At 29.8% G+C, this 26541-nt stretch overlaps 2 protein-coding genes and 3 long non-coding RNA genes across 8 annotated transcripts in view; all 5 read left to right on the forward strand.

Moving 5' to 3' along the window:
* LOC145327312 (uncharacterized) overlaps positions 1-14914 on the forward strand; it is a 39497-nt gene extending 24583 nt beyond the window's left edge. For 2 of the 4 annotated variants that reach the window (XM_080170950.1, XM_080170949.1), the window contains exon 2: positions 13974-14914. In XM_080170950.1, the coding sequence (XP_080027076.1) occupies positions 13999-14610 (612 nt within the window). In that variant the 5' untranslated portion in view covers positions 13974-13998 and the 3' untranslated portion in view covers positions 14611-14914. Of the gene's footprint in view, positions 1-10904; positions 10973-12737; positions 12832-13624; positions 13697-13973 lie in introns of those variants that run through there. The other 2 variants (XM_080170947.1, XM_080170948.1) reach the window with 2 other exon arrangements.
* LOC145327314 (uncharacterized) lies at positions 479-6344 on the forward strand. The gene is made up of 4 exons (XR_013882146.1): positions 479-504; positions 1189-1289; positions 3312-3399; positions 5741-6344. It is a non-coding gene; the product is annotated as an uncharacterized LOC145327314 (long non-coding RNA).
* Positions 14915-16527: 1613 nt separating the features above from the next.
* Positions 16528-18127, forward strand: LOC145325725 (uncharacterized). Its single transcript, XM_080168675.1, has 2 exons — positions 16528-16614; positions 17056-18127. Exon 2 carries the CDS (start codon positions 17081-17083, stop codon positions 17663-17665), a length of 585 nt encoding a protein of 194 aa, XP_080024801.1. The 5' UTR covers positions 16528-16614; positions 17056-17080; the 3' UTR covers positions 17666-18127.
* On the forward strand, positions 18126-20940 carry LOC145325726 (uncharacterized). The gene is made up of 3 exons (XR_013881553.1): positions 18126-18194; positions 19502-19589; positions 20908-20940. It is a non-coding gene; the product is annotated as an uncharacterized LOC145325726 (long non-coding RNA).
* A 1249-nt stretch (positions 20941-22189) lies between these two features.
* LOC145327316 (uncharacterized) lies at positions 22190-26535 on the forward strand. The gene is made up of 4 exons (XR_013882147.1): positions 22190-22277; positions 22732-22819; positions 24357-24440; positions 26014-26535. It is a non-coding gene; the product is annotated as an uncharacterized LOC145327316 (long non-coding RNA).
* Positions 26536-26541: the final 6 nt, after the last annotated feature.

Below are 26541 nucleotides of genomic sequence, written 5' to 3' on the forward strand. Positions count from 1 at the left end.
TTGTAAATATCTTTTAACAAGTGCTTAATTATGTTTGAAAATACGTGTAAATAATATTACTTCTCCAAAAACAATTTTAAAGGAAAAAATCATGATTCTTTTATAAAAAATGTTATTTGTAAATATGTGTAAATAGGTAGTATCTTATATCTATTTTGTTTACTTTATTGTTTAAATATAAACCTGTGTCATCCTAACCTATCCTTGTACAATTACATACCCAATTTATTCTAACCTTAGTTTTAGGACTATAAATTTATATGAAATTGTAAGAATTAATTTTCTTTACTTAAATAATCATTTCTGTTCATACATTTTTCTATCCTTTTGTGCAACAGTATGTAAACCTTTTTTAATTTTTCACTATTTTATATTTTTTTATATTCAATTATTTAATTCCTTTTATTAAGATTGTGTAAAATTATTATATCATATTTATTTTCAGACTGAATTTAAAATGACTCAAGATCATAACATTGAATTCATTAGAAACAGAAATCTAGAGTAAGTTTTATCTTAGCAAATTAAAATAAGTAAATGTTTGTCTGTCCATATATTAAGGCTTTGTTTACCACTGAAATGATTCAGTTCTCTTGAATCTTGATATAAGTATAGGTATAGTTTTAATTTTTGATGAAGTGTAGTGCAAACCTATAATGGGAAAAGGCCACTGGAAAAATATTTCCTATTCTTTCATTTAAAATAATAATGATTTTCCTTCAAAGTGAGTGCAGCTCATAACCCTCTTCCCCCCTCCCCCTGTATATTGGGGAGAATTTTTTCGTGATTTTGTGTTTTACTTAAGTTCAGGTTAAGTTTGTTTTATATTGGGTTGCATTGCAGCGCTAGTACACAACAGGTCTTGCAGGGTAGGGTCCAGGACATGAGGGGCTTCAAGAAAATATTCCTAATTTCAACTTATTTTATGTGTTAAAAAGAAGGGTTGTGGGTTGCTTATGCTTGCTAGGCACATTAAGGTAAAGCACTAAAATGAGAAATAATGTTGTTGGTTAAACTTCCTCCTCCCCACCACCCCCAATTCATTAAAGCACAGCTAATAGTCAAATACAAAATAATGAAAGCAAAGAACAATTATATTCTATTCAGAATATGCAATGAAATAAAAAATGCTTGAAATTATTATTTTCAATTCTACACAAGTATTACATTGTTTTCTATTTATTCCAGGTGCAAGAACAGTTAAGAAACCATTATGAACAAGTGTCATATCTGTAGCAAGGAATTATCTTACAAGAGCCATTTAACAGTACATATGAGAATTCATACAGGTGAGAAGCCATTTAAATGTAATTTATGCAATAAATCATTTATTCAGGATGGTAGTTTAACAACACACATGAGAATCCATGCAGGTGAGAAGCCATTCACATGTGATACATGTGAAAAGGCTTTCTCAACGTCAAGTAATTTAATTGTACATAAACATATCCACACAGGAGAAATGCCTTACTTTTGTGATACATGTGAAAAGTCTTTCTCAAGACAAAGTTATTTAATTGAACATAAAAGGATCCATACTGGTCAGAAGCCATTCAAATGTGGTACATGTAAGAAGGCATTCTCACGACAAAGTTCATTAGCTGATCATAAGAGAATCCATACAGGAGAGAAGCCATACTCTTGTGTATTATGCCTAAAATCTTTTTCCTTTAGTTCAAGCTTAACAAATCATTATAAATCCGCTGGACATCTCAAGAAGTTAGAATCTACTAAGAATACAGATTCACTTTCTGCTTCTACCAGTTTTGTTGATTTTTACGAAGCTGATATTAAACTAGAGATAAAAGAAGAAGAAACTCTTGGTGAGGATTCTCTCTCTATCAATATGGAGCCTTAGAATATTGAAGAAACTATAAAACAGGAAATAGAAGAAGAAGAAAGTCAGGATAATAATTCTCTTTCTCGTGATCAGAGTTCTGTTGAGAATTATATAAAGACTATTGACATTGTGAAAGATTAAATTGAATATGCTTAACTCTAAGATAATAATATTTTTATCCAAAAAAAAAAGCTCAATTTTCAGTACTTAAATTAAATTGCTGTATATAAAAAGATAATATTACCTACCTACTAACTTATTTTTTACTTTGTTATGTAAACAAGAACTTTTTTCATTCTATTTCTTCTACATTTCTTAATTGATTTGATAAGAATTTTAAAGTTATATCTCTGTGTAAATCTGTAATTCTTGTTTGTTTCTGTACATATCATTTTTTATTTATTCATTTATGAAATTTGATACCATGGAATAATAAGAATATCACAAATAAAAACATGTATTTGGACACTCTTAAGTTAATGGGTTAGAAATTGGCTAAATGTTTATTTATAGTCTATGGAAGTTTTTAGGCTATTTTATATTTTATGGGCACTTATATACCTATAGAACAACACACTAAAGTAAAAAATAAATTTTATAAAATTGTGTCGTCATTATCTAACTAAAATATAAGCTTTTTATAATTAGAGTCTGTCCCACCGTCCATCCCAAACAGTTACCTCTTTTTATAAATTTAATTAAGTTAGAATTGTACTATCGATTTCAAATTTTGCATGGTGATTCCTGGTACGATTTAGAACGCTTAGCAACTCTATAATTGTTACCAGAATGTACTTCATTTCAAACATGTTGATTTTCAAATCTTTTTAACAATAAATATGTGATATAATTATCCGATTGGATTTTTAGAATAATGGTTAATGTTCGTTTGTCCTTCCATTTCAGAGCTTTGCATTCATGGATGTTGTCATCCTTTTTATAATTTTTCTTTATAAATTCATGTACCTTACCTCGAAAATTTATGTAAGGGTATCTTGTTTAAATTTAATATCATATTTTATATGGAAAGCAAATCTACAATTTTGCTATCTGTCAGTTTATACACATTAAAATCAGGGATCTAAAAGGATAAGACAATGTCCGATAAATTAATGTACATGCATAAAATTAATACACAAAATTACTCCTTTAGATATAAATTTTTGGTTGAAACGTTTGGACACTCAACTTAAAATACCAACCAATCGGAATGCATTATAGTCCCCAAAGTTGTTGGTCAAACAAAAAAGAAAACGTAATTATAAAACCTTGGGGACTAGCGTAATAATCAGCTCAATGTCTCCTCCCTCCCTAAATTTGCCCCCATTATCTTTATTTAAAATAACACCATATCATATTTGCTTGTTCAGTTTCTGATTAAAAATGGGAGGAGTCCGCGCATTGAGCATCATATTTAAGTAAATGGGCGGAGATTTAGTTTTTGTAGATATAACTATTGTTTATGATTTAGGTTGATAATTTAATCAACGTCAGTCAGCAACTAACTTTCAAAGTGAACAGAGAGAAATCCATTATACAGATCTACTTTATATTATAAGGTATTTATAGTTCTTTTGTTCTTTACTACAGATATAGTTAGGTTTAGATTTGTTGTCTGATGTTTAAAGGGGGAGGTAGGTTTTGCTAAAATTCCGTAAAGGTGTAAGTTTTAAAGCTTAAAAACAGTAGTAGAACAATAATATTCACTAAAAATGTGTATTCCTTATTGAATAGAACAATAGACAACAAATATTTTTATATATTTATATTTATTGAATATTACCGTTCTACTACTGTTTTTAAACCTTAAAACTCACTTCTTTACGGAATTTTAGCACAACCTACCTCTCAATTTATAAATATAGATATAGACTCAGTGGTGGATTCTTTGTTATTCTGATAGCAAATTTCTTTTTTCTATTTCCAATGATATTGGCTGATTTTTAAAGACCCTATTGACAGTCGGCACGGGTTACCTCCTCATAAATGAAACATACATTTAGTTAACCCTTGTCCCCTTTATTCTTTTACTTTACTATTTTATATGAAAATCTGCATTAGTTAAACTATTATCAAAAATTGTAAAAATTTATCCCGTTTTAACAATTTTTTTTTAGTATACCAAGCTAATTACACATAAATTTAATTTTCAACGTCTTTTCGTCCATCTATATCTAAGAAATTGAGTGGGGGGAAATGTGAATTTCTCGGATGCTATTCAAGTTAGACTGTTGATTGTTTGTAAAGATTCCCTATTTCAATAAACATCAAATATTTAATTTACATGGTCTGTTGGTCTGCCGGTATTGCTCTGAGTTATTCTAAAATGCTAGAAGATAAATTTATGGTGGATTTTTTGTAGGGATAGGGAATCTATCTCAAACCCATTCTCTTATGCTATTCAATACTGATTTTTGAAAGCGAAACTTTTCTATAATTAGGATCGGTCTATCCGAACGGTTTGATCTTTTCATTCATTTAGTCATGTTAGAATTATCCTATTGATTTCAAACTTGCCATGGTGATTCCTTAGTAGTTAGGTACAAATTAGAAAGCGTATTAATTATATAATCGGTACCAGAATTTCATATATAAGTCTATGAAACATGTTGATTTTTAATCTTTTTCAAAATATTCTATATTAAATTTTGGAATATTGATTCGTATTACAACAAAGTACAATGTTATAAGGAAGCATCTATATAATAAAGTTCATTTTCTGTAGTATAGCAGCTTTGCACCAGATCTACTTACAATTTTGTTTAGACTTATACATTTATATTCTGCTTATTCAGTTCAGACGTTCTTAATATGTTAATGTTCATTTGTCCTACCGTTTAAGAGCTTCGCTTTTATTGATGTTGTCTTACTTGTTTTGTAAATAACTTGCTGTCAATTTCCTAATTTCTTACCTACTTATCACTTGATGTATTGGTCTGTATTCGTCTGTACTGCCCTGTTTCAAATTTTTATAAGAAATATACCTTACCTTAGCTTTTATCAAAGATAGATTTTAGATTTTTCTCAGAGGTCCACAAAGTTTTATAATTTACGTTTTCTTATTCGTTTGCTTAATAACTTTTGGGACACTAGTAAATTTTGATTGGTTGATTCATTAAGTTAGTGTTCAATCGTTTCAACAACTAATTTTAATCTACAGAAGGGGTAATTATGTGCATCATCAAAGGGAATGTACTTCAATTTATTGGCCATTGTCTTATCCCTTTAGATCCCTGGATTTTTCTGCTGGTCTGGTTTATTTGAGTTTGGCTTTTATAGATGTTGTCATCAATGTTTTTCTTGTATAAAAAATTATTTCCAGTTCTATGTATTTATTTATATTTATCGCCTTAAATCTAACTTTGCTCACTAATCTTTGAATTAGAACCATTAAAGTAGGAGGAGTTGCTAAATATTACAAAAAAATAATTATAAAAACTAAATCTGGGGAGAGGGGGGTGGGGTGCTTGGGTTACAAAACCATATCAACCTCTGTACACAAATATAAATGCTGTCATTCCATGTTTATCAGCTTCACTTTTGTTTAATGTTCATCCTTGTATATTACTTTCTTTCTACAATTTTTAATAGCGAAGCTTTTTTACATTTGTCTGTATATACGTATATAACTCTAGCTCTTAGCGTAAATTTAGGCATATCATATCATAATTGTTCTGATGATTCCTTTAACAATAAGTCAAGTATGTATAAAATTGTTGCTAAAAAAAAAGGTTCTTTAAAAATTATTTAGCTTTATTGACAACAACTCAGATACAACTCTTTGTTTGTTTATATGGAAGTTGTTACCCTTGTTTCAGTTTTTACCTGAATGTTGTGTTTATTTGAAAATATTGGAAAAACTAAATTTTGTGTTTTTATTCATAAAAGATAATATTTCAGGAGATTGAGGGAGGATTTACCATCATGTATACCTGTGATATTTGTAATAAGAATTTCACAAAGAAATCTCACTTGGTTGATCATAGGAGGGTTCATACAGGTGAGAAACCATTCTCATGTGATCAATGTGGAAAAGCATTTGCACGGATAGATAAACTAAATATACACAAAAGGATCCACAATGGTGATAAACCATACTCATGTGATCAATGTAAAAAGACATTTACAACTAGTAGTCACTTGACTAAACATAAAAGAGTTCATACAGGTGAGAAGCCATACTCATGTGATCAATGTGAAAAGACGTTTACTCGTAATGATAGTTTAAAAAGACACAATGCAACCACAAACCATTTAGAAATGATGAAAAGCTGTAATGATGAAGTTCCAACTTCTGTATCTATTAGTTTAATTAAATGTGAAGAAGTTGATGTTAAAGAAGAAGAAATATTTGCAGAGGATCCTCTCTCTATTTAAATGAATAAAACGTGTGAATGATTGAATGTTGTAAATAATTTCATCAATTAATTTTTGTACATAACCTTACATTATTTTGTTTGTGTAAATAAAATATTTTTCCAATGTAAATATTTTATTTTCAGAATCTTATTTACCAAGAAAATGAACAAAGTAGGTATAGATATCAATGATGGAGAAGTTTGTCTACAATTAAAAATTGAAGGTTTTTGTTTTTAATAGCGTAATGAGCTACTCTACAACTAGGTTCTATCAGTCCATTACTGGTTTCTTATACTAAAAAATTCTTTACAGACTGGTACTCAAGTAGATGGCTGCTTTTATTTCATTATATTAATAGAATAAGAGAGGAAGGGTTGGTGAGGGACTGTTGCGTTTACAAGCATGATATACCAGCAAATTCATTTTGGATTCTACTACTTTAGTTTTATTGATAATCGGGTAAAATCTAAAGTCAATAATTACTGTAGTTTCAAAAGGTCGGGGGTAAAATAAAGGATTTTTTGGAGGGGATGTTTGATCCACATCCTTTGACGTTGTCTAATTACATTTTCCTTTTCTATCCATTAGATATTCACATTTTAAGGGTGTTAAAAAAAACCGATCGCTTCACTCTTTTCAATATAAACCCTACAGTTTCAAAAACTAACAAAAAATGACCCAATTCATGTCCAAGCAATGACAATGAGAAAACATTATTGAATTTTGATTTCTAATCACCTCTAGCACTACAGCTCGATTCCTAACCCTTGTGGAGAATTTTTCCTTACATGGAGAGTGCATATTTTATTACAAATTTTTACAGGTTTGTCTTTTTTTTAAAGAATAAACTGTCTAAAGTACTTGAAATCCTGTATATAGACCCCATAATGTTCAGAGTTTTTGATGGGGCCTATGAAGACCTTTCTATGGACGCCATAACCAGATTTCTAACTCAATTCTTGCCAATTTGGCATCAATAAGACAGACCCATCAAACATCGAGACATAATAGCTCTATCTATAAAAAAAGAACAAACTGTCTTAAGTACTTAAAATCTTGTAGATAGACCCCATAATGTTAGAATTTTTGATTGGGCATGTCAAGATCTTTCTATAGACACCTTAATCATTTTGGCATCAAAAAGAAAGATCTGTCAAATATCAAGAACTAGCGAGACCCGTCATGTCTCAATGTTTGATGGGTCTGTCTTTTTTATGCCAAATTGGCTAGGATTGAGTTATAAACCTGGTTTAGATATTTATAGAAAGGCCTTTACATGCCCCATCAAAAACTTTGAACATTATGGGGTCTATCTACAAGATTTCTAGTATTTAAGACGACTTGTTCTGTTTAAGCCACCACCTTTCACAAATCTTATATGATGTCGTTTCTACAACCAGCAAAATACAGCTAGATGTTTTTTTTGTCAAAATGTTAAAATTTATGCCAAAAAATACAAATATGCTTAAAGTAACCGCCATAAATACATCTAACACTAGCATTTATACATTCATAATTTTATATATGTTTCTTGCCAATTTTATATCTAAACAGACGGACATTTAGAGTAGCTTAATGTAATACTGAATGATCAATAATAATTTGCCGCCAAAATCTTTATTCATTATAAATAACATTTCAACCTTTTAACAAAAACTATTGCTTGTTCAGTTTCTAATTAAAAGTAGGAGGCGCATTGAGCATCATATGTAAGTAAATGGGCGGAGATTTTGTGTTATAACTATCCTATTTATCTGAGTTTTGAAATACTGATTACTATTAAAACAATGTACAATATTATAAGGAATCATCTCTATAATCAAGTTCTTATCTTGTAATTAAGCAGCTTTGCAACAAATTTTCTTACAATTTTGTTTAGACTTATACATTTTTATCATCCTTGTTTATTACTTTCTTTCTACAATTTTAATAGCGAAGCTTTCTTACATTTGTGTGTACGTGTCTATAACAGTAGCTATTATCGTAAATTCAGAATTGTTTCTCTGATTTTTTAAAAAATAAGTGAAGATTCTGTAAAATTGTTACTAGAAAGGTCTTTTTGTTCTTTTAAGATTATTGAGAATAACTTAGATATGACCTTTTACAATTTTTCTGCTTGTTTGACCGTCAGTTTCATCTTGCTTTGCTTCTATGGAAGATGTTATCCTTGTTTCAGTTTTAACCTGAATGATGTGTTTATTTGAAAATATTGGAAAAACAAAAGGGATAGTTCTACGAAGTGTATTTAAAGAGTTAAGGTACTTAGAGTAGTGAACTTTTATATGTCTTAGTAGAATATATTAGGCATTGGATAGATATGATTATATGTTAAAGAATTTTTAACATTGACCAGACCAAACTTTTTTTATTTGACAATATCTAAAAAAGTTAAAGTGATTTGCCACATAAATTACATGAGAATGGTCTATTTTTTTTCCAAATATGTATAGCCAAAACACCAATATCAGAGAATCTTTTTCCACATATTTCACAAGCGTTATAAAAAAATTGAACAGGGGTTCCCCTTGGGACAAGTTACTTAAAAAACATAAAAAATAACGTCCGGTTCATTATTGGACAGGTTTTCTAGAGATTCTTTTTAAAAAAATAAAGAAAACCGTCCGGTTTACTTACAATATACACATTATCTCACGCGGAAATACAAACTAACCATACAACATATATATATATAAAAAGACCATTCTCATGTAATTTATGTTGCAAATCACTACCTTTTTCAGATATTGTCAAATAAAAAAAAGTGCGGTCAGGTCAATGTTAAAATTCTTTATCACAATCATATCAATTTAATGCCTAATATATTCTACTAAGACATATAAAAAGATCACTACTCTAAGTACTATATTAAATATTTTATTGGTCATTCTTTGTTTGAAGTTCTATTAACTAGTAAATGCTATGTAAAGTTGTGTTTTTGCCATATATAACATGCAACGAAGTTGAAAATAAAAATGAAAAACTCATTTTTTAAGGAAAATCCCTGGTCAAATCTTTTAATTTTAATCAATAACTTTATATTATGCACTACTACGTTGTTTAAAATAGAAAAAAACTTACAGTTCACTATTTTTTTTTAAATGCACTTCGTGAAACTATCCCTTTTGTGTTTTTATCAATAAAAATATTATTTCAGGAGATTGAGAGAGGATATACCAGCATGAATACCTGTGATATTTGAAATAAGAATTTTACACGGAAATCTCACTTGGTTGTTCATATGAGGGTTCATACGGGTGAGAAACCATACTCTTGTGATCAATGTGAAAAGACCTTTGTAACTTGTAGTACTTTGACTAATCACAAAAGGATCCATACAGGTGAGAAGCCATTCTCATGTGATCAATGTGAAAAGTCTTTCTATAGTATTGGTGATTTGACTAAACACAAAAGGATCCATACAGGAGAGAAGCCATACTCATGTGATCAATGTGAAAAGACATTTACATCTAGTAGTGACTTGACGAAACACAAAAGGATCCATACAGGAGAGAAGTCATAGTCATGTGATCGATGTGAAAAGAGATTTACAACTAGTGGTGACTTGACTCGACATAAAAGAATCCATACTGGTAAGAAGCCATTCTCATGTGATCAATGTGAAAAGACATTTACAACTAATAGTGACTTGACTCGACTTAAAAGAATCCATACTGGTAAGAAGCCATTCTCATGTGATCAATGTGGAGCGTCTTTCACAAATAGGTTTAGTTTGACTGTACACAAAAGAATTCATACTGGTGAGAAACCATACTCATGTAAACTTTGTGATAAACATTATGTCTCTAGTTCAGATTTATCAAAACATAAAAAATCTCCTGGACATTTAGAAATGATGAAAAGCTGTAATAATACAGTTCCAACTTGTAAATCTATTAGTTTCATTAAATGTGAAGAAGTTGATGTTAAAGAAGAAATTAAAGAAGATGAAATATTTGATGAAGATCCTCTCTCTATTCAGTTCAGAGCTGACAATATTGATCCTCAAGATTCTACATTCTACAAGAAATACTCTTGTGATGCATGTGACAGGGCTTTCTCTCAACTAGGTCATTTAACTATGCATAAGAGCATCCATAAATCAAGTTGGAATATTGTCGCAACTTCTGCTTCTACCAGTTTTGTTGCTTGTGGTGAATCTAATATAAAAATAGAAGAAGAAACATTTGATGAGGATCCTCTCTTTATAAAGCTGGAGGCTGAGAGTGTGGAAGAAATTATAAAAGAGGAAATAAAGGAGGAAGAAGGAATTGAGAGTGAAGAATTTGTTTAAGTAGATAAAAATAAAAATGTTTGATAAATGAATGAACCTAGATTATGAAATGTGAGTGAACCTAAATTGCGAATTTGTTGTAAATGTATTATGACATTTGCTTTGTTATAAATTAATGTTTGTATTTAAAATTTTATAATATGTGTAAATACTAGGTATTGCTTCTCCAAAATCAATTTTAAATGAAAAATCATGATTCTTTGAAGAAAATGTTATTTGTAAAAATGTGTAAATAAGTAGCATCTTATAATATATCTATTTTGTTTACTTTATTGTTTAAACATAAATCTGTATTTTCCTCATCTAACAGGGCTACCTTGTACATATCCAATTTCCCTAACCTAAGTTTGATGAATACTTATTATTGTGTTAATTGTAAAATAATTATTATATTTATTTTTCAGACTGAATATAAAATGAATTGAGACTCTAATATTATAAAAAGAAAGAAAACACGAGTAATTTGAGTTTAGCAAAGTACAGTAAGTTAGTTTTCTATATCACAAATATTATGTAGCAGAATCTTTAGAATATCAAAATTAAAGATGTAGGATGTCTGTCTGTCTGTAATTAAAGTAAAGTAGTTTTCTGTAATCAAATTATTATTTAAACAGTTGAGGTTTTGGATGGTTGTTTTCTATAGTATGTATTTTAAATAAAAGCTGAAGATGGACATTGAATTACACATCAAAAGGAGATCGGGTAAAAATACTCTTGTGATACATGTGAGAAATCGTTCTCACAACTAATTCAATTAGCTGTTCTTAAGAGGGCCAATTCATGTGAGAAGACATTTTTACAAGAAAGCGACGAGAGGCATTGCTCATGTGATATATGTGAAGAAGCTTTCCGTACTCATAGTGAGTTCAATGTCCGGACTCATACAGCAGAGAAGACATACTCTTGTGATTTCTGTCAAAAGTCTTTCTTACAGAAAAGTATTTTAACTAGACACAAGAGGATCCATACAGGTGAGAAGCCATACTCTTGTGATTTATGCCAAATTTCTTTTTCAACTAATTCAAACTTATCAAGATGAATCCGACAGACATCTCAAGATGTTAAAATCTGTTTGGAATACTACATCTAATAGTTTTGTTGATTGTGGTGAAGCTGATATTAAACTGGAAATAAAAGAAGAAGAAACTCTTGACGTAGATCCTCTCTCTATCAACATGGAGGCTGAGAATGTTAAAGAAACTATAAAACAGGAAATAGAAGAAGAAAGAATTCAGGATAAAGATTCTCTGTCTTGTGAAAAGAATACTCTTAAGGATCCAATTAATAGATATTGTGGATCACAAGATTGAAATAAGATGAATAGTATTCTTATATGAAGTACCAGGATATGTAAAAATTTTAATTACTTTTAATGTAATTGACAAATACTTTATTTTAAAAAAATTAATATCTTATATAGTGTAAATATTTGCTTACTAATACAGTTAATTTAAGATTTTTTTTATAAAAAAGTATTTTTCAATCTTTTTATTAGATTCAATGTTTATAAGAAATATTTTAAACTAATGATATCATGTATATCTGACTCACCCTGTATCAAATATTATTAAATAATGATATCATGTATATCTAAATTGCTCTTTTAAGCAAATTAATTCTTGTATTTTTTTTGCTTTGTAATCTTTGTAAAAAATAATTTTTAGATATATTGATTCTTCTCCTATTGTATGTAGAACATTATATTGTGGCACACAGAAATACCTATCACTTCTTTAGGTAGCTTCAATACCTAGTAATATAAAAGAGGCGCGTACGTACGTTTAACAACATTAGATACGGTCTATATTATTTATCGTATGTTAAAAATAAGATTGCCGGATTTTCTTAGTATTTATTGACGGAAAATAGCATACACTTTAGCTCCCGGCATTTTTAACAATACATATAATTAGGGTGTTCTAATTTTAATTGTTTTAACCTCTGAAAAAATGCATTAAACAAATTAAAATTAAAAAATACTCGATAATATAAAACTATTAATATTTATCAAATCACACGTTGTATTTAACTGAACAATTTCAAGAATATTCCCGCTCTACTAAGTCAGCTGATTTATTCCAGAATCTTCGTAAGTAACTTGCGCATGTGCAGTCTCTCCATAAAATAATGCCGCGTTCCCCTTGTCATATAAGGATTAATTAAATATTGTATGAAGCGAATAATTTTAAGTTTTACAACATATATTTATCTAAAAATGTTTCTTGCATTAAACTCATTATTTTTCAGGAGATAGATGAATGAATTAAAATGATATGAGAAAAAAAAAGAGTAATTCTTAAATTGAAGCCTTCATAGAAGCCAACTGCCGAGATAAAATCAGGTTATAAGATTTAAAATGCTGAGAAGTTACTTTTTTTACTAATTCTATTTTTTGTTAATGCTCTCTCGTCCTTTATTTACCCCCTTATTTTAATTTACCTCCAAAACAGTGGCCTCCAAAAGATGTTTGTTTGTGTGTCTGTAAAATAATATCTCAGGCAAAAATTTGTTTATACCAAGACTTCTTTTTCGGAAAAACTTTTTTCAGTTCTAGATAATTAGGCCTATTTTCATAAGATTTTCAATTTCTATGGCTAAACGCATTAGAAAATAATTTCCAGTCATCAATTTAGGTTATTTGATGTCTAACTGCCAAAATAATATGATGTATGTTTGTCTGTCAAAAATAAAGAGATAGTTGCATGAAGTAAATTGTACAAGAATTCCTATTCCTCTCCTTCAGATTTTTCAATACATAATAAATCAGCTTGACATGTCAAGAAGTTTTGGTGAAATTAATGTCATTACTGAACATAATAATCACCAGACATAATTCTGATTAGGATAGAATAGGTCTATTGATGTTGTGAAATATAAAATTCAAATATGACAAACTAAATGCTGTTACAAAAATATTCAGTAGATTTAATGTTGGTAAAATATATTAATGTATACAATGTGTTTTTTGTTTTTAAGCTTTAATGTAAACTTTTATCCCTAATATTCTTAATGCAGAATTTTTATGAGCATTATCTAAATTAATTTAGACTTTTAAAATCTTGTTTATTATTATTTCATTATCTTATATTCATTTTGATTATTTTTGTAAAAAAATATAGTTATATGTTTGTTTTGAGGTAGAATATAAAATAAAATAAGATTTAAGATTACATAAGGAGAAATAACACGTCAAATTTGAGTTGAAAGTAAGTTAGTTTTTAACAAGTACATGAAATTCAATTAAACAGCACAGCATATCTACAGACACAACCTGCTATATAAGATATGAATGAAAGGGGGAAAGTTTTTATATAGTACAGAATACTTTTGCCTACATAGTAACAAACGTACAGACACATTTTAAATATAGAGTAGCTCTCACAATAAAATCAGTATTTAAAATGATAATAGTTAAATTATAAGGGCTTAAAATAAATTTTTTGATTTTAACTTATTTATCAATTTAAATTTGTTTTATATTAGGTGCAAGAACAATTAATAATCCATCATGAACAAGTGTCATATCTGCTCCAAGGAATTCTCTACAAATGGTAATTTAACAAAACACATGATAACTCACACAGGAATGAAGCCATTCAAATGTGACACATGTGATAAAGTTTTCCTTACAAGTAGTAGTTTAACTATCCACAATAGGATCCATACAGGAGAGAAGCCATACTCTTGTGATACATGTGAAAAGGCTTTCTCTCGACCAAGTAATTTAGCTAACCATAAGAGGACCCATCCAGGAGAGAAGCCATACTCTTGTGGTACATGTAAAAAGACTTTCAAGAGACAAAGTGAATTAAACATACACAATAAGATCCACACAGGAGAGACGCCATACGCCTGTGATACCTGTGATAGGGCTTTCTCTCATCCAGGTCATTTAACTATACATAAGAGGAGCCATAAGTCCAGTTGGAATATTGTTACACCTTCTGCTTCTACCAGTTTTGTTGGTTGTGGTGAAGCTAATATAAAGATGGAAATAAAAGAAGAAGAAACTCTTGATGAGGATCCTATATCTATAAAGATTGAGGCTGAGAGTGTGGAAGTAATTATAAAAGAGGAAATAAAGGAGGAAGAAGGAATTGAGAGTGAAGAATTTGTTTAACTAAATAAAATTAGAAATGTCTAATAAATGCTTGGACCTTAATTGCCATTTTGTTTTAAATGTCTTTTAAAAAGTGATTAATTATGTTTATTTATGTTTGTATTTAAGATTTGATAATATGTGTAGATAATATTGCTTTTCCAAAAATAATTTTTAAGAAAAAATCATAATTCTTTGAAAAGAATGTTATTCGTATAAAATTTTTACAAATCTTAAAAATAGGTGTTTGCTTTTTATGGTTATTGTTTAAACATAAATCTGCGTTGCTCTAACCATTCGGGGTTCCTTGCACATACCCAATGTACCCTAAAAAAAATCATTTAGAGACTGTTTCTGTTATATATTTTTTCTGTCCTTCTCTTGAATGCTAAAATACACCTACTTTAATTTTTGTGATCAATAGGTATCTATTTAGTATTTATAATTGTATGTTTATTTTCAGACAGAATATAACATGAAAGAAGACTAAATATTATTAAAAAATGAAATAGAACTAAATATTATAAATCTTAATATTGAAACATAAAAAGAAACAAAAGATATACCTAGGTATGTTTTATTTTATAAAATGAAAGTAAAAAAATGTCTGTCTGTCCATATAAAACATTTTTGCTTACAATTGAAATGATTTAAAGGAATATTTATGAGTATGTGTTTTTTGTTGGAATATAGTACAAACCTATACCTAAGGGAAAAAGGCTACTGGAAAAATTCCAACTCTTTTTTTTTTCTTTTATTTAAAATAAGATTTGATTTCCCTCTATATTTCGAGGTAGTCTTTTGTTTATTTGTGTTTTACTTTAGGTCAGGTTAGGTTAGGTTATATTGGGTACAGGTATTAGAAATTGGATACTGGAATTGCTTTAGATATAAATATTTATCTCAGGTGCAAGATTAATTAAGAATCCATCAACCATGAACAAGTGAACATATTCTTCATCCACTTGGGCACATATACTAGTCAAAGATATAATTAGGGCAAAGAATTATCCTTTACTTTTCTACTCAGGAATATAAGATATGAAATATTATTTATTTCAGGTGCAAGAATAGTTGACAGTTCATCATGTTGTTGTGTTATATTTGCCGCAAGAAATTTTCAATCAAGAGCGATTTGCTAATATATTTAGATTTTCATGAAGAAGACAAGCCATTCAAATGTGAATTGTGTGAAAAAACATTTACGGAGGATGATAGTTTAGTAGCACACATGAGAATTAATACAGGCGAGAAACTGTATAAATGTAATTTATGTAAACAGGTGTTTTCAGACAGGAGTGACTTGACTAAGCACAAGAGGAACCATACAAGTGAGAAGCCATACTCTTGTGACACATGTGAAAAGGCTTTCTCGCAACAAATTGCATTAACTCTTTATAATAGGATCCAAACAGGAGAGAAACCATACTCTTGTATTACATGTGACAAAAAATTCCGAACAAATGGTGAGTTAAATTTCCATAAGAGGATCCATACAGGAGAGAAGCCATACTCTTGTGATTTCTGTGAAAAGTCTTTCTTACAGAAAAGTAATTTAATTGATCATAGGAGGATCCATACAGGAGAGAAGCCATACTCTTGTGATACATGTGAAAAAGCTTTCAGACAACAAAGTGGATTAACTATTCATAAGAGGATTTATACAGGTGAGAAGCCATACTCTTGTGACATGTGCCATAAATATTATAAATCAAAATCACAATTTTTCATTTACATAAATAGGTAGTATCTTATATACTTTGTTTGCTTTATTGTTTAAACATCTGTTTCGTCCTAACCTTACAGGACTACCTTGTACATAACAAATTTACCTAAGTTTCTAAGTTTGAGGAATACTTGATGTAAAATTCAAATTATTTCAACTAAATCGTTAATTCAATGAGATCTACTTATTAAATGATAATTTTTTCTTTTTTCAGACAAAAAATAAAATAAAATAAGATTTAAAATGGAGTCAACATAAAGAGAAATAAACCAGGCATAATCTCAGTTCAGAAAATTAAAGTAAGTTAGTTTTGAACAAGTACAAGAATACATTTGTCTATAACATGGAATAAAACATCACAGCATATTAGGAATACTTTTACTTACATATTGATAGACACACCCAACATATAGAGTAGCTATACTAAATAAGATATGGATGTAAGGAGAGAGTTTTCATAGAGTACATCTGGAATAATTTTACCTACATAGTGCTAAATACCCTACATAAAGAGTAGTTATTCTAAATAAAATATTGATGGAAGGATTGTAGAAAATACATATATACAGAGAAAATACAATATTATGTATTAACAGGCCTTCGGACACAACCTTAGATATAGCGTAGCTCTTACAATAAACTTATAAAGACATACAATGAAATGATTCATGAAATACTAAATGCTTGAAATCATTATTTTCAATTCGAAACAGGTATTCATTAAATATTATTTTTTCCAGGTGCAAGAACAATTAACAATTCGTCATGAACATTAACAAGTGTCACATCTACTGTAAGAGATTCTCTAGTAGGAGCAGTTTAACAACACATAAGAGAATTCATACAGGAGAGAAGCCATACAAATGTGACACTTGTAAAATGGCGTTTTCAAACAGTAGTATATTAACAAATCACAGAAGAATCCATACAGGTGAGAAGCCATACTCTTGTGATTCTTGTGAAAAGGCATTTACACAAAGTGGTGACCTAACAAAACACAAGAGAATTCATACAGGTAAGAAGCCATACTCTTGTGGTACATGTGAAAAAGCTTTCCGTACAAGTAGTGACTTAACAAAGCACAAGTGGATCCATACAGGAGAAAAGCCATACTCTTGTATATTATGCCAGAAATCTTATTCCTCTAGCTCAGAACTGTCAAAACATAATAAATCTGCTGGACATCTGAATAAGTTAGAATCTACTAAGAATACAGTTCAACCTTCTGCTTCTACCAGTTTTGTTGATTGTGGTGATGCTAATACACAACTTGAAATAAAAGAAGAAACTCTTGATGAGGATCCTTTGTCTATCAACATGGAGGCTGAGAAGGTTGAAGAAACAATATAACAGGAAATAGAAGGAGAAGAAATTGAAGATAAAGATTCTAGTGATATCATAGTATATAAAATTGAAATATGATAAACAATTGTTTTTCTTTATGAAGTATCAAATTTTGTAAATATTGTATTATTTTTTTATGTAAGTACTAAAGTGAGTGGTTGGATTGGGGTTACTCGGGCATTTTTAGGCAATACATTAATATTAGACTATAGGTTATTTGTGATAAAACTTTACTTTATGTCATATTGTCAAACATTAATACCTAGCCTAATAATCACCCAGTAAGTGAAAGTGGCAAAACTTGCCCTCCCCCCCACCACATCCCCAACCCGTACTTTATTTTTATAAAATCTGTATAAGTATATTATTTTTCTTCTATTTCTGGTTATTTTAGATTATTTTGTTAAAAATATTTACATTTTTGCAAATCAAAACTTATCATTTTTTGTACATTTTGATTTTTTTCAGATAACGTATAACAATGAAAGTGTAATTTTTCCAGCCTGCGTTTGAATAAATACCTAAGAAAAATCAGGTAAATGTGATTACTTTCATTAACCCCTAACAGTCGGGCCTCTTTCCGCACTTTTATCGGTCGGAGGCGGGGGGGGGGGGATACAACGCTCCTCCCCCCTATTATCTCAGCTCCTATTAGATCTAGAAAGCTAAAAATTGTGCCTATTTGATGAATTTCCGAATGTAAGTGAGTCAAAGTCAATTTTCGTTTCCTTCACCCTTTATTTAGCAACATTTGTTTTTAGGTCCTTTTTACTTAAACATGATTTCTTGCATTAATTCTGTCAGAGTAGAAAATAAAAACTATTATGGTAAGATCAATATCTCTCTTTCTAGAATATAAATCTTTTTTAACTTCTAGCGGCTACTACCCTAGAGGCCTCTTTGGACACGTCAAATTGTTAGTTATGTTTTTAGCTAATTATGAAAAATATCTGCAGGGCGGCGTTTTTTTATTTTTTTGCGATTTCTGTGGGGAGGGTGGTTGTACCCTCCTTCGAATTAGCTATAAACCTTCCCAGGACCTATGAGAAGCTACCCTGTTAAGGAGAATCAAATCGGTTCAGCGGTTAGCGAGATCGGATCATGGAAAGAAAACAAAGTTGCCGGTTTCATCGTATTTTCACAGTAGCTTTTGAAATAGGAGAAAGGCTACAGTGAAAAAACGACGAAACCGGCAACTTCGTTTTCTTTCCATGATCCGCGAGATCCTTTGGAACAGACATCCTGTTACTTCATAATAAGGATGTATCTTGTTTTAATTTGATATTATATTTTATGTGCAAAGTAAATCTACAATATTGTTGTCTGTCAGTTTATACACTTCAAATAACCTTTGAATTGTGCTCTTTCTAAACAGACTATTTCATATAAATAAAGTATATTTTCCCCATTTTAAAGTTAGTATATTTTTCTTCCTAATTTCCCGCAGGAATATAAAGGAATAAGACAAAGTCTGATAATTTGATGTACACCCCGAATGTTAATACACAAAATTACCCCTTATGTAGATATCAATTTGTGGTTGAAACATTTGGACAATCAACTTAATATACCCACCAATCGGAATGCATTTATAGTCCCCAAAGTTGTTGGTCAAACAAAAAAGAAAACGTAATTATAAAACCTTGGGGACTAGTGTAATAATCATCTCAATGTCTCCTCCCTCCCTAAATTTGCCGCCATTATCTTTATTTAAAATAACACCTTATCATATTTGCTTGTTAAGTTTCTGATAAGGTGTTGGGAGGAGTCCGCGCTTTGAGCATTGAGATTTTGTGCGGTTATATTTTTCAAAACAAGGGTTAACTATTGTTCATGATTTAGGTTGATAATTGTATCATTGTCAGTCAGCAACTAATATTCACAGTGAACAGAGAGAAATCCATTATACAGATCGACTTTATATTATAAGGTATTTATATATTTTTCTGCTTTACGTCATTACTCCAGACTCATTCTCTTATGCTATTCAATGCTGATGTTTAAAAGCAAAGCTTTTCTATAATTAAGTTCGGTTCGTCCCTGCCTCTGTCCATTAATAAGTCATGTTAGAATTATCCATTTAATTTCAAACTTGGTATGGTGATTCTTGTAGTATTTAGGTACGATTTAGAAAGCGTAGCAACTATATAATTATTTAAAAATGTCATAACTAAGTACATTGTTAGAAGGAAGTGACTCTATAATCAAGTTCTTATCTTATTAAGTAGCTTTGCAACAAAAATAATAATTTTGTTTAGACTTATACATTTATATTCGGCTTATTCAGTTCTGACGTCCATTATGTGGTAACGTTTGTCCTACCATTTCAGAGCTTCGACTTTATGAATGTTGTCATCCTTATTTTGTAAATGATTTGCCGACCATTTCCGAATATCACACCTACTCTATATATCACAAATGCCTTTCCTCAGCTTTTATAAAAGATAGATTGGAGATTTTTCTCTGAGAGAAAGAGGACAATGAGTTGTTTTATTACAATAGTCCCCAAAGTTTTATAATAACGTTTGCTTATTGGTTTGCTTAACAACTTTGGGGACACTCTAGGGAATTATGATTGGTTGATTCATTAAGTTGAGTGTTCAATCGTTACAACCACTAATTTTAATCTACAGGGGGGGTAATTATGTGCATCATCATAGGGAATGCACATCAATTCATTGGCCATTGTCTTATCCCTTTAGATCCCTGGATTTTTCTGTCATTCTGTTTTGTTGAGGTTGATTTATTGATGTTGTCATCAATGTTTTTATTCTACAATAACAATTTATTTCCAGTTCTATATGAATGTATTATTTATAGTTACCGCCCTAACTCATATACGTCCTTTGATGGGGGTAAAGGGGTGCTTACCCGAACTTTGAAATCCCTCATTTTACTCCCCTGCCTCAAATATTAAATTCTAACTCCGCCCATTTTTCATTGATTTAGAACAGTTAAAGTAGGAGGAGTTGCTAAATATTATAAAAACTAAATCTGGGGAGAGGTGGGGGGATGGTAGGGTTATAAAACCAAAAATTGTTAAAATAAATGTTAAAGAAAGGTCTTTTGTCCTTTCAAAATTATTTAGCTTTATTGACAACAACTTGGAAATGACTTTTACAATTTTTATTGCTTTGCTTCTATGGAAGTTGTTATCCTTGTTTCAGTTTTTACATGAATTTTGGGTTTATTTGAAAATACTGGAAAAACTATATTTTATGTTTTTATTAATAAAAATGATATTTTAGGAGATTGAGAGAGGATATACCAGCATGAATGCGTGTGATATTTGTAACAAGAATTTTACACAGAAATCTAAATTGATTATTCACAGGAGGGTTCATACAGGAGAGAAACCATTCTCATGTGATCAATGTGGAAATACTTTCTCTGATAAGAGTAATTTAACTAGACACAAAAGAGTCCATAGAGGTGATTACCCTTTCTCATGTGATCAATGTGAAAAGACATTCAAACATAATAGTACATTGACCGTTCATAGAAGAATTCATAGTGGCTATAGACCATTCTCGTGTGATAAATGTGATAAGACCTTTACAACTGGTAGTCACTTGACTAACCATAAAAGGATCCATACAGGTGAGAAGCCATACTCATGTGATCAATGTGAAAAGACATTTACATCTAGTAGTGACTTGACTAAACACAAAAGGTTCCATACTCGTGAGAAGCCATACTCATGTGATCAATGTGAAAAGACTTTCTCTGATAAAAGTACTTTGATTCAACACAAAAGGATCCATACTGGTGAAAAGCCATTCTCATGTAAACTTTGTGACAAACATTATCCCTCTAGTTCATCCCTAATAAAACATAATACATCCCCTGGACATTTAGAAATTATGAAAGCCTGTAATAATACAGTTCCAACTTCTTTATCTATTAGTTTAATTAAATGTGAAGAAGTTTATATCAAGGAAGAAATTAAAGAAGAAGAAATATTTGATGAAGATCCTCTCTCTATCCAGATGAGAGCTGACAATATTGAGGAAAATATTAAAAATGAAATAGAAGATCCTCTTTCTTGCCAACAGAATTATGATGAAGATAGAATTGATACTATTGATATTGTTCATCATAAAATATAAATATTAACATTTAATTGCCATAGGATACAAATGCTTATTTAAAGAGGCAGGATTATTGCTCAATTAAAAAAAAATCTAAATCTTATTTTTCACATTAAAAATCTGCATTATATCTTTATTTGTTGCAATTTTTTATTCATCTAAATTCTAAGTATACTTACTTTACACTTGGTTTTATAGGATCTCCACATTAAATCTGTCTCCATTTTATTTCACATACAACTTGCTGTTTAAATGATTTTTTACATGATTGATATTATTGTTTTCCAGTATAAAGAAAATCATTATTTTGTTTATTTATCTTGTAGTGTAAATAAAATAATTGTCTAATGTAAATATATTATTTTCAGATTAATTTATAAACAAATAAAAATGCACAGGGTATAGATATCAATAAGACAAATGTAAATATATTATTTTCAGATTAATTTATAAACAAATAAAAATGCACAGGGTATAGATATCAATAAGACAAAAGTTTTCTCCTATTTTTGTTTACAAACACGCAGGTTATTAAATTTTTTATTACTAAAGGTTTTTCCCCAAGAGGAAATAAAGAGGGTCCTATCTCTTAGGTAGAGAGGTACAACTCCCTCCAAGAGACGTAAAAAAGGTGATTATCTTTTCCCCAAAAAAGTTTGTGCTTTTATTCATTTTTTTGTGCAAAGCAAATCTACAAAATATTCTTTTCTGACAGACTGTAATATTTGGATTGTTTGAATATGACCAATTGACATATATATAATTAAAAACCTATTCATGTAATAATGAACAATAAACAATAATTTCCCGCCAATATTTTTATTTACATTGGTAACATCACAGCCCTATAACTAAAATATTTGATGTCCAGTTTCTGATTAAAAGTGAGAGGAGTCCGCGTTGAGCATAAAAATTGAGTAAATGGGCGGAGATTTTGTTGCACTCTAATTTTAATGAATATAACTATTGTTTATGATTTAGGTTGATAATTGTAACATTGTCAGTCAGTAACTAACATTCATAGTGAACAGAGAGAAATCCATTATACAGATCTACTTTATATTATAAGGTATATATGTTATATATGCTTTATGTCATTACTCCAGACTCATTCTCTTATGCTATTTAATGCTGATGTTTAAAAGCGAAGCTTTTCTATAAATAAGGACGGTCCGTCCCTTTCTCTGTCCATTAATTTAGTCATGTTAGAATTGTCCATTCAATTTCAAACTTGGTATGGTTATTCTTGTAGTATTTAGGTACGATTTAGAAAGCGTACCAACTATATAATCATCTAAAAAAAACTACGTACAATGTTAGAAGGTAGTGTCTCTATAATCAAGTAGCTTTGCAACAAATTTAATAATAATTTTGTTTAGACTTATACATTTATATTCGGCTTATTCAGTTCTGACGTCCATTACGTGTTAACATTTGTCCTGCCATTTTAGAGCTTTGCCTTTATGAATGTTGTTATTCTTGTTTTCAAAAAAAATTTGCTGTCAATTTCCTAATATCCCACCTTCTCTATATATCATTAGATGTGTTGGTCTGTCTGTCATGCTTAGATTCAAATTTTTATAAGAAATATGCAATTCTTCAGCTTTAATCAAAGATAGATTGGAGATTTTTCTAGGAGGTCCCCAAAGTTTTATAATAATGTTTTCTTATTCGTTTGTTTAACAAATTTGAGGACAATAGTGAATTTTGATTGGTTGATTCATGAAGATGAGTGTTTAATCGTTTCAACCACTAATTTTAATCTACAAAAGGGGTAATTATGTGCATTATTATTGGGAATGCACATCACTGCAGATCCTCGCCTTTTATAGATGTTGTCATCAATTTTTTCTTCTATGATAACAATTTATTTCTTATGAATGTATTTATTCATATTCACCGCCCTAACTCATACACGTCCTGGACTTTGAAATCCCTCATTTTACTCTCCTGCCTCAAATATTAAATTCAAACTCCACCCATTTTTTAATTGAATTAGAACAATTAAAGTAGTAGAAGTTGCTAAATATTCTTTAAAGAAGGCGTCTTAACTTTTTTGCTTTTTATTTAAGATAGCTAGCCGGTTCTTTTAGTAAGTAATAGATGTAAAATGGTCCATAGAATTCAAATATGCAAGCGTTTTTTTTGTAGACCTCTTATTTTTGAAGTAATTTAAGTTTTTTTAAAAAATAATTAAGTCAGTTTTAAGGTAAAAAAACGCAACAAAATAAAAGAAGAAAATTGCCAGTATGAACAAAAATAGTAAGATCTTTAATTTGACACCTTACTTTTAAAATTCTGTTAAGTAATTATTGAAAAAATCAATTTTTTTAACTTTGGTTAATAAAAATTTAAACCTAAAGATGATACATTCCGCCATTTGTATGCCCATCAGTCCGTCTAATAGTAAATATTAGAAGTAAATATTATTGTCTGTTGGTCTGTAATCATTAAAATAAACTTTGAATTGATGAAACAGCAATGTTACAACATAAATTGACATGTGTAAATTTTAGAAGCTATTTCTTATATATAAAGACAATAATTTGCCGCGGAGATTACTCTATTTTATATAAAACAAGAGAAAACTATTGTTTATATTTTAGGTTGATTATAGAATAATTGTCAGTCAGCAACTAACTTTCACAGTGAACAGAAAGAAATTATACAGATCTACTTTATGTTATAAGGTATTTAAATATTTAACTGCAAAGATTATACCTGCGAAAATAGGGTTTTTATGATTTATATACAATGTAGAAAGCTTAGCAACGGTATTATCCTCTTAGAAATTTTTTTTTCAATATTGAAAATTTGAGTACCCCCCCCCCCCCCCCCCGACAGCGAACTATGAACTCTGGCCGCAGCGCTCGGCTCCCTAGCCTGCCTAGCCGCAGCGCTCGGCCCCCTTGCCTGCCTAGCCGCAGCGCTCGGCTCCCTAGCCTAAAACCTAACCTAACCTAAAATAGTTGTTCGTCGGTAGTCGGGGGGGGGGGGGGGGGGGTACAAAATTGAAAAAAATTGCAAAAAAATTTTCTAAGAGGATAACGCCTTAGCAACTCTATAATCGTTCCCAGAATGTCCGTACATCCATTTTAAACAAGTTGATTTTTAACTTTTAAATTACATTTTTTTATGCGTTATAATTATCCTATTCATCTGATTTTTGAAATACAGTTATTATTGCAACAAAGTACAATGTTTAAAGGAAGCATCTCTATAATCAAGTTCTAAAAATGTAAGAATATCCTTAAACATTATACTGTACAGTACAATGCAGTTTTGCAACAAATTTACTTACAATTTTCCTTAGACATAAACATTTATATTCTACTTATTCAGTTCTGACACCAGTTAAGTGTTAACGTTTGTTTGTCCTACTGTTTTACAGCTTTGCTTTTATGAATGTTGTCATTCTTATTTTGTATTTAATTTGCCGACCTTTTCCGAATATCGCACCTACTCTATATATCACTTGATGTGTTGGTCTGTCTATACTACCCTGTTTCAAATTTTTATAAGAAATAAGTATCTTCTCAGCTTTTATCAAAGATAGATTGCTAAAGTCTTGTGTTAATTTTCTGGATATTTTTCTTCTATCATAACAATTTATTTCCAGTTTTATGTGAATGTATTATTTATATTCACCACTCTAACTCATATACGTCCTGGGATCGGGGTAAAGAGGTGTTTACCCCAAACTTTGAAATTCCTCATTTTACTCCCCTGCCTCAAATATTAAATTCTAACTCCGCCCATTTTTCATTGATTTAGAACAATTATTATAAACAATGATTATAAAAACTAAATCTGGGAAGGGGGGAGGGGGTGTGTGGGTTATAAAACCATATCAACCTCTGTACACAATATAAATGCTGTCATTCCATGTTTGTTAGCTTCGCTTTAATAAATGTTATCATCCTTGTTTATTACTTTCTTTCTACAATTTTCTCTTTTTAAAAGTAAAAACTTTACATTTGTCTGTACGTCTATAACAGGAGCTTTTATCGTAAATTTAGGCATGTCAGAATTGTTCTGATGATTTCTTTAACAATGAGTAAAGGATCTGTAAAATTGTTGCTAGAAAGATCATTTGTCCTTTAAAAATTATTTATCTTTATTGACAACATCTTGGATACGACTTTTACAATTTTTCTTGCTTTGCTTCTAAGAAAGTTGTTATCCTTGTTTCAGTTTTAACCTGAGTGTTGTGTTATGGAAAAACAATATTTTGTGTTTTTATTAATAAAAATAATATTTTAGGAGATTGAGAGAGGATATACCAGCATGAATACCTGTCATATTTGTAACAAGAATTTTAAAGAGAAAGGGATAGTTTCACGAAGTGCATTTAAAAAAAAATAGTGAACTGTAAGTTTTTCCTATTTTAAATAACGTAGTAGTGCATAATATAAAGTTATTGATTAAAATTAAAAGATTTGACCAGGGATTTTCCTTAAAAAATGAGTTTTTCATTTTTATTTTCAACTTCGTTGCATGTTATATATGGCAAAAACTTTTTTCTCATAAATACAACTTTAGATAGCATTTACTAGTTAATAGAACTTCAAACTTTTTATACAACAAAATACACATAAGAACAAAGAATGACCAATAAAATATTTAGTATGGTACTTAGAGTAGTGATCTTTTTATATGTCTTAGTAGAATATATTAGGCATTGGATATATATGATTGTGATAAAGAATTTTAACATTGACCTGACCAAACTTTTTTTATTTGACAATATCTAAAAAAGTTAGTGATTTGCAACATAAATTACATGAGAAT

The sequence above is a fragment of the Acartia tonsa genome, chromosome 8 (assembly GCF_053477335.1).
Source record: "Acartia tonsa isolate MP-2025a chromosome 8, ASM5347733v1, whole genome shotgun sequence".
Taxonomy (NCBI): domain Eukaryota; kingdom Metazoa; phylum Arthropoda; class Copepoda; order Calanoida; family Acartiidae; genus Acartia; species Acartia tonsa.

What these genes read in the sequence shown, in the direction of transcription:
- LOC145325725 (XM_080168675.1), top strand. Translation starts at nt 17,081, where the DNA reads ATGAACATTAACAAGTGTCACATCTACTGTAAGAGATTCTCTAGTAGG.